This window comes from Notamacropus eugenii, chromosome 1 (assembly GCF_028372415.1).
Source record: "Notamacropus eugenii isolate mMacEug1 chromosome 1, mMacEug1.pri_v2, whole genome shotgun sequence".
NCBI classification, from domain to species: Eukaryota; Metazoa; Chordata; class Mammalia; order Diprotodontia; family Macropodidae; genus Notamacropus; species Notamacropus eugenii.
This window is the reverse complement of record NC_092872.1, coordinates 74786410-74795663: the sequence shown is the minus strand read 5'-3', so window position 1 is coordinate 74795663 and position 9254 is coordinate 74786410. Positions and strand designations below refer to the sequence as shown.

The 9254-nt window shown below is 35.5% G+C and overlaps 1 protein-coding gene across 9 annotated transcripts in view; it reads right to left on the bottom strand.

Moving 5' to 3' along the window:
* Nucleotides 1-1081: 1081 nt before the first annotated feature.
* Nucleotides 1082-9254, bottom strand: part of RMI1 (RecQ mediated genome instability 1) — a 61102-nt gene continuing 52929 nt past the window's right edge. For 6 of the 9 annotated variants that reach the window (XM_072605585.1, XM_072605573.1, XM_072605598.1 and 3 more), the window contains 3 exons: nt 7664-7748; nt 7073-7109; nt 1082-3352 (listed from right to left, as the gene is read on the bottom strand). In XM_072605585.1, coding sequence (XP_072461686.1) covers nt 1443-3323 — 1881 coding nt within the window. In that variant the 5' untranslated portion in view covers nt 3324-3352; nt 7073-7109; nt 7664-7748 and the 3' untranslated portion in view covers nt 1082-1442. The remainder of the gene's footprint in view (nt 3353-7072; nt 7110-7663; nt 7749-9254) is intronic. The other 3 variants (XM_072605617.1, XM_072605590.1, XM_072605626.1) reach the window with 2 other exon arrangements.

Sequence of the window (9254 nt, the reverse complement as noted above, 5' to 3'; positions counted from 1 at the left end):
CAAATTTGTTTGGTACATTAACTACTGGTCACATGATAAACTGACAGCCACTATGTATTTATCACCTCCACTGGGTTATAAACTCCTTTAAAGAAGTAGGCATAGTGTGGTTCAGAATGATTTGTGCTCAAAGAATTTCGGTTTCAATCCCAACTCTTGTCACTTACTACCTATATAACTCTGGGTAATTCACCTAATCTCTCTGGGCCTCAACTTCCTCAATCTGAAAATGAGAGTATAAGATTAGATAATCTTATTTTTTCTTCCTCTCTCTTTCAACATCTAGCACAGTACACTACTCGTAGGAGACACAATTTTACTTAACTGGTCAGAGGTTATGCTAAATCACTGGACGCCCAAATTTGAGTTACATGGCACAAAATTCAGCACCAAGAAGTGAACTTTTCCTGAAGCACTTTCTTATGCTCTCAGTGGCTTCCCCTAGAAGCCACCACTAGAGTGATCACTACAAAGATAGGAACCAGCAGAATTCTACTGTATAGCAATACTATTAATGATGATATATTAGTTAATATAAATCTAGCCAAATCAGGAAGTAAAAATGATCGTTTAAAGACTTCCATTAAAAAATTTAAAAGAAAATGGGTTCATTTTTATTTCTTATATGTAGTCAATGTTTTAAAATATAAGGCATCATTTATAATTTTCAAAAATATGATTTTCTCTTCTAAAAACAAAGATTATCGCAGTAAACTGAAAAGGTTAAAAAAAATTCTCAGCAAATTCATGCATACTTTTATAATTTTTAAGTAGTCAGCACCACCTATAAACAAAGATAAAAAGCTTATTTTTATCCAAATATGCTAGCAGACCCTGAATTTGAATATTAACTTTTCAGTACCATTTGAAAACAGAACATCTTTCAAAATAAGGTTCTGTAATAATTTACTTTTTCTCACATGTAAAGTTTACCTTTCATATCACAAAAACAAGAATCACAAAGCTAAAAATCAAGAGAGTATCTTGAATCTGAAACAAACATTTGGTACCCTGGGATTACATCCATTTTCTGCAAGATAAATAATTTGTTTAAAATATTAAATAATTTTAAATTAATCTATTTTACTTTTGATTTTCAATGTTTTATTAATACAACCCAGCACTGGACATTAACACAATACTTCAGAAATCATTTTAATTGACAAATTGGCAATGATCTTCAGAAGCAATCGATAATAAAAACCAGTTTCTTGTCTAAACTTTAACATTCTTTCAGGTAAGAGTCTTTTTTTCACCCTAAAATTAAAACAGGTTTGGTGGTGTTTTTTTTTTTAATTACACCAAAATTAGCTTTGGATTTTTACTCCCTTTATTCCCAAAAATGAAATACAAGAGAACATTTAAGATATTAACATTTGGCTTTTAGATCAAATCCTAAAAATTTGTGAGTGCTTTTGATTATTTTCTATTCAAAACTGATATTACTTATTCAAGCGTCTCTTTAAGCTTTGAAGGTCTTCCATATTTACATCTTGCAGAACTGATACTACTCCTTTAGACAAGGAAGGATCAAATGTTATGGTCATCAGACAGCACAAATCTATTAGAGCTCTCTGACATTTCTGTAAACCTTCTTGGAATTTTTTATGCTGAACAGGATCTTTTTTCAACTGTTTCATTTCTGATACTGAAAACCCAATCATATTTGTTAGTATTTCATCTGCAAAAGTCACATCTAGATAAGCAGTACCATCAGAAATTTTTGCAGTTACACTCCAAAAGCCATCACAAAGTGAGAGATTTCCAGTTAAGGTTACAATAAATGCTTTGACTTTCACAGTTGTTACTTCATTGAGATTTCTAGTTAACAGGACAGAAATATAAGTAAAAGGTGGAGAATCCAAATCAACAGCAACAGAAACTCGATCCATGTTGTTCTCCACTGATATTGAAGAACAGGGATATACATAACCGTTTTCATTACTGATTTCTGAAACTAGCTCTGGAACATTAACCAGTTCTGTTTTCAATGTTTTATCATTTATTATATAGTTTTCTAAACTGCTAACAGGGGGCTTAATTTTCTCATATGTTCCTGAGTTCTTATGTTTAACTATGAAATCCTGGGGCAGGTGTGTATTATTTTCAAATGACAAAATACTGCTGGGATTTTGATCTCTAACAGATAGATAACTAAAAGATTTGTCTTTATTGGATATATGTTCAAACAAAATCTTTTCATTCTGAACATTTTTTTCATTTGTATTAACCAGAGAAAAATCCTCTGTAATATTATGTTTCTGTGAATGCCACTCTGTATTTTTGTCACTGCCTCTGCTCAATGTCAATGAATTCCTTTCTTCTGCCTCTTGAAGTTCCTTCTGGACAGTTTCCTCTAAAAACAAGACATCGTCTAGTGAAAAGTCATCTAAATCCCCTTCGGTGAAATTTACAGATGGATTTGGTAGGCCTTCATCTCTTCTTGGTGAAACGGTAGAAAGTCCTGAGTTAGTAGTTACATTGCTGATACTATTTGAAATACAACTTCTGCTAAAATACCCACTTTCTGAAGGAGCATCATTATTGCCCATTGCTGACTCATCACTTTCATCAAGGCTTGCTAGGAGCTCTGCATCTGAAAGTTCTAAAGCTGATTCTTGTCCATCTTCAAGTGCAGGAATGCACTGGCTTTGATTTGGTCTGGCTGAAGTTAAAGAATCTGGCTCTCCAAGCAGTCGTGCAAGTATTCTTTCTTGGGCATGTTCTTCAACAAGAGCATCTACTTCACCCCCTAGCACCTTCACATTTTCTGGTTTTAGCAAAAGAACACCAAGACGGTAAGAAATGTTTCCATGAATGAGAATTTTTGTACCTGGAGGAACAGTCTGATGAAGAGCTGGAATAGGTTGATATTCCATGCCTTGTATTTGCCTGACTCCATCAGTTATCTGCAACATTAGCATTCGTGTAGGATTTGCTTCCCAAGGTTTCAAGGTTATTTGTGTTTCAGCTGTTACTTGATCATTTGACCTGTTCAGTCCTCTCAACTTTTGTAACTGGGAATACATAGGCTGACTAACATCAACCAATGAATTAATCTGCAAAGAATAAAAACCACTTAGCTCTCCTTTTGGAACTTCCAAAATCTTATCAGGTAAAATAGGATACTCCAAATCTCTTAGATCAGTAAGAAGCCACTGGTCAAATACTTGTTTATTAATTTGAGCCTGAGTCAAACTCACATCAATATTTTCTTCTTGAATCCAAGTAATACAAGCTTCCAGCCATGTCATGGGTACTTTAATATGCCATGCAGAGGAAAGCCAAGTTTCTACTCTTAACGCAACATTCGATATATTCATTTTTAAAATAAATGTCCTGCATCAATGTCCTGAAAAGAAGCAAAAAAAATTTCAATCATAATAGTGAATCATGTTCTTCCATTTTCTAGGTTGTACATTTCAATCAGATTTCCAAACCAAATATTTTTAAAAGACATATTTTTTCTGCATATTAAATTTTCTTGACTTTCCACATATTTATAATTCAAACAACAAAAAAGTAATCAGACTTCAATCATTGAAAATGAAAATGCAAGTCTCCAATACCAGAGAATAGATGTTGAAATACAGTTTCCTCTTCTCATTAGAGCAAAGGGGACTGGCAGCGTGAAATGCTGCAGACATTGTCAAATGCAGTCATTTGTCAAAATGATTTTTATTTGTTACATGGAAAGTTCTGATTTTGGGTTGGTTGGGAGAAGAAGTTGGATACGACAGGTATGAGGAAATGAGTGTGACATAAAAAAGGTATCAATAAAACAAATGATAAAAACACATATAAAGTAAAATGCAGATGTCTTGAAATAATGCTAAAGCTAAAAACTGTTGACTGTATTTGTAATATTTAACACCAAAACAATAGTATAAGGACAAAATAAAGCAATTGCAAGATGAAATCTATTGAGCTCAAGAAGCATCACTCATCTAAAAGGATTTTTCAAATTCACAACCATGCTATAGAATAGGGATGTCAGTCTCCCACTGTTGACAGAGCAAATCACTAGACTTTTGCTACAAAAACTAACTACCATCCTCATGAATAACAAGACTTTCAGCTATGGTTTATGTATTTTTAACATAGCCATTGGGAATTTATTTACCCAGGTTATTTCTTATCCTGTGCTATTCAGAAATGACTACGGGGATAAAGATAAGATACTGCAGTTACAGAAATAGTTATTCTCCTAAACTGCTGGGTATAGTGGATGTTAGCACACTGGGGGAAGCGGGGAGGGAGGGGTAGATAAGGAGCTACAGAATCAGTGACCAGTCACTACCCATAAGCAAAGGCCAGGGCTATCCTTGACAAAAAGAGATACATACTTCATGCTAGCTCTAAGGCAAGAACAGTATTTACTTTTGCTGTTCTGGAATTATTCAGCTTAAAATTAGTATGATTCTGCAAAGCAGTGGTATATCCTGCTCTTGCTAGTGCCATACCAAAGCATCTACTTTAACATCTGTTGAATTGCTTTCCAAAAAGCAGTTGAGGAATACACCATGTTTTGAAAGCCTCCTCTTGACCAGCTGCCAAAGTTTGGTTATTCTATAACATCTCTTGAATTTGCCCTCTTTTCTCTACTTTCACAGTTGTTAGTTGTTTCCGTTGTGTCTGACCCCATTTGTGGTTTTCTTGGCAAAGATACTGGAATGGTTTGCCATTTCCTCCTCCAGCTTATTTTACACCCCAGAAACTAAGGCAAACAGGGCTAAGTGACTTGTCCAGGGTCACACAGCTAGTAAGTATATTAGGTCAGATTTGAACTCAGGAAGGTAAGTCAGGTCTTTCGGGTCCAGCACCCTATCCACTGTGCCACCTAGTACCCCCTACTCTCACAGGCCCCACTCTGATTATAATAGCCTCCTAATTAGTCTCCTCCCTCAAAAAATGTCTATGGAAATCAACCTAATTCAATTAAACATTTTTGGGGCTCACTATAAAAAAGGCATAAAGCTAGAAGCTAACATACATCCACAAGATCTCCAAATAGTTTTTATCATAGCTCCTAAGTCAAACAAGGGACTTTCCACTACCCATCTCAGCAACAAAAAACCCATACAATTCCTAGGAATGAGAACAAATGAAGTATCTCCCACTAACTGAAGAGAAATGAAATAAAACTAATTTTTTTCGTAGGCAAGTCATTCTGGCTGCCTCAATTTCCTGCACTATAAAATGGGGATAATAATAGTACCCTCCTCCCAGAATGGCTGTGAAAATAAAATGAGGTATTTATGAAGTACTTTGCAAACCTTAAAATACTACATAAATGCTAGCTGTCATTATTGCTGTTGTTAAAATAACAACAAAGTAACTTAAGGCTGTGGAGCGGAGGAAAGGAAGGGAAGTAGTGATTATCCAGTAAAGGGGAGGAAGAATACCAGGAATGATGTATTGTTGGAAGTATGTTTTTACTAATGGGAATGAAGCCAGTGGGTTTCATCTTTTCCCTGTAATTCCTTCAAAATAAGACATTGTACCAACACAAGTGAATTGGAATTTCTATAAGCATTGTTTTACATATATATATATACATATATATATATCCATTAAAAGTGATTAGTCAAATTGCTTAGGAGTAAATCTAAGTTTTCAGATTTGGAAACTGATAAACAAAGGAATGGCTTTCAGAAATCTCCAAAGTATGGACATGATTGATTTTAAGGAAAACACAATTTCTTGAGAGGAAAAATGAAGATCTTTATATTTATATACTGATAGGCCTATCAGCACTGAATTCAGGAGACAGGAAGGACTACTACTCAGTGTGAATGTAGTAAATTTTGTAGACTCAAATTGGCAGGGCTCCCTAAGACAAATTCATGTTCTCCTGAGCTATCAATAAAGAGTTCCTTAAATAAATCAATGAGATAGATGAGCAAGGCAATCTAGTGTTTTCATCTTCATAAGGTTTTTCTAGATTAAGTATCTTTCATAAAAGACCAACAAAACCAAAAACTTTTGATACTTCTACTTCCTTATCTGCAAAATGGGGGTGCAATCTGCCCCTATTTCATTAACAAGCATTAAAAGATGCTTTTAAAGCTTTCACTCCTCTGAGCTGAATGCTATATGCTATTTTATGTTTGTGGTACCTGTTTTGGAATTGCTCTGTCATACAATTTCATACCCAAATGTTTAAGCTATATTTCATTTGCCACCCAACTTTACTTAGTTACTTAAAATTATGAAGAAAAATTGAGGAAGAAGCTAAATTGCATCCTGAGCCTTGAACTGACAGCTCTAATTCAATCACTTAATATAGCAGTTCTAGGTTACACCCCAGAATTTCATTAGGTGTGCCTTGAAGCTATGGAACATACACCTGAAATGGGTCCCGTATATGCACAAGTCTCTGTTTTCACAGAATTCCATTTAACACGTGTGATCATTACATGCCCCACTTTCCCACAGTCTTCCAGATTCTTCATGACAAGGAATACTACACCACGAGCAAAAAACTGTTTGAGAACTATTAACTTAAGAACTGCTTTAGACTGCCTTTATTCCCAATATTTTACTACAAATAGTTTTATAATTTTAAAAATTAAGGCAAACCAGATTCCACAAGTATACTACAGTGAGTTTAGACTTGCCTTAACACAATTTTTAAAAAAATTATCAGTCCCTAGAATGAAAGTAGCTTAAATCTTTCCATAAAATTTTTAAAATTTTGTGTAATAAGGTATATTTAAGAGATACATGATCTTCAGAGTTAGTTTCTAAAAGCTGCTGATTGCCATATGCTTCTACACCAACTCACCTGAGAATACTCTCCTTCCTCATCTCCCCCTCCTGGCTTCCTTAAAGTTCCAGCTAAAACCTCACCTTCTCTAGATGCCTTCCCAAATCACCTTCAACACTAATGTATTCCCTCTACTGATTATCTTCAATTTATCCTGTATGTTTTATTTGTACAAAGTTGCTGGCACATTGTTTCTCCAATTAGACAACGAACCCCTTGAGAAGAGAGACTATTTTCTTTATACCACCATGCATAGCGTGTGCCTAGCACACAGTGCTTAATAAATGACATGATTTGACTTACTCAGGCAATGAACCAAATCAATCTGACCAGCTCCCACCTTAAAAAATAAGAGAAAAATAAACATCAACTAAGTGGAGGGAAGGGGACATGAGGCCAAGAGTTGTGAGTTCTGTAGCACCTTCTCCTATTCCCAAGTGATCATTAAAAAAACTCCTTCAGTGTCTGTCAACACTTTTACTTTTCTAGAGCCTAGTATCTTTTAGGCTTAGTACAGTCACTGAAACTAGAGTCAAGCCTTGATAAGAATTGTTAAGTACATCATCAAATCTGCCAAGAGTATACTTTCACCAGTAATGGCAGAAAGGCAAATTGTTCAATCTCACATATCACAAGCATAATCAATCCATTTATATACTTTTATTATCCTACAGATCACCCAGAGACACTTTAATGACTCTTAGTTATGGGCTATTTTCTACCCAATCCTGTTCTTTACTTGACAGACACTTCTGTTGGGGTGTGGGTGGGAAGAAGTTTGGTCAGACTAAGATTTGAGACAAAAATAAGCATAACTTTGGGAGTGAAGATCATCTAGTAGGAAGGAAAGTTATCTAAAGTATGACAGAGAAATGTAAAATAGTAGCATCTTACCTTTGGAAAACTTTTGACTTTCAAAATAAATTCCTATTTATCATCTCATTTGTTTATTGTGCTGAAGCAGATCCTTAGAACAAACCTGTAAAGGTAAGCAGGGCTAGTTTTACAATTCTTATTTGACAACATCAAGAAAGTACCACACGGAGATTTTGACTTTCTTAAAGCCACAGTGCCAGTGCGTGATAGAAGCAGCCTGTGAATTTCCAGTCCTGTGCAGCTAGCTAGTCCCTTCAAGTGGACAGAGTGCTAGGCAAGGAGTCAGGATTCAAATCAGACCTGAGATATTTAATGATAGCCGTGTGACACTGGGCAAGTCATTTAACCGATTTACCTTACTTCCCAGGGGAAGGTAATGGCCAAGAACCCACCCCCTAAAAAGAGGAGGGATCAGGAATTGCTCACAAATGAACAACAGCTTTCACTTGACTACGCAGGAGGGAGTGAATGAGGGGGTGGGGTCCTGGGAGGAGTCCATGGTTGTTACTTATCAACATTCAACTTTTTAAACAGTTAACAATAGGAGAAGCTGCTTCCAAACCCCCTTTATTCCGTTAAGGTCACAAATACCAATCTCTTTCCAACATGAGCTGAACCAAGGTTTCATCAGGAACAATATCCCCAAGTCTTCACCTCCCTAAAACCAGGCCATTATGGAAAAGGGGTAGTAAGAGCTGAGGCTGGCAGAACACTTACCTAGTGAAATTTAAAATGTACTTTTTCATGGAAATAGGCTTATAAATTAAGGGTTTTTAACTTTGTGTCACATACCCCCTCTGGCAGTCTAGTGAAGCCCATGGAGCCCTTCTTAGAATAATATTTTTAAATGCATAAAACATACAGAATTACAAAAGAAGCCAGTTATACTGAAATTCAGTAAACAAAATATTTTAGGAAACAAGCTCATGGGACCCCAGGTCAAGAATCCCTACTACAAATGGTGATTTGGTTCCACGGAGATATTGGTACTATTGTGTTCAGTTATATTATGGTTTAAATAGACTTTTAGGGACGTGCCTTGTAACTTCCCCTTTATTTCCACAGGAAAATAAGCTCCAAATTACAAACAAACTTAAAAATTTTATAGATAGACAAATAGACATAGATACCTAGACTTTCACAAAACATTCATCAACATTTTTTAGGGACAGGATCCTGAGAGACATAGGTAAGATAATCAACTAATAGGAACTATTATGTGCCAGGCAAAAAAGAAAAAAAAAAACAGAACCAATTCTCATTTTCAAGTAGATAGAGTTAATTCCGCATTAATTAAATGACTAGACACAAAGAATAGTCATTAATAGGTCTAGCTCAACTTCAAGAAGTCTCTAGCAGAGTATCTCGTTTTTGGTGAGTGGCTATCATCTTATCAGTAATTTAGATGAGAGATATAATGCTATGCATCATCAAATTTACAAATTACAAAGGTTAGGTAAAGATTAAGACTGGATTTCAGGTTCCCCGAAAAATCTGGAGTTCTTGTAAGATGTCCGAGAGAATGGGCATAATTGAGTTTAGTTCCCCAACTCCCCTTCCAAAAAGGCACCAAATAAAGAATGAGGAACAACGGATGGAACTTGCAAAG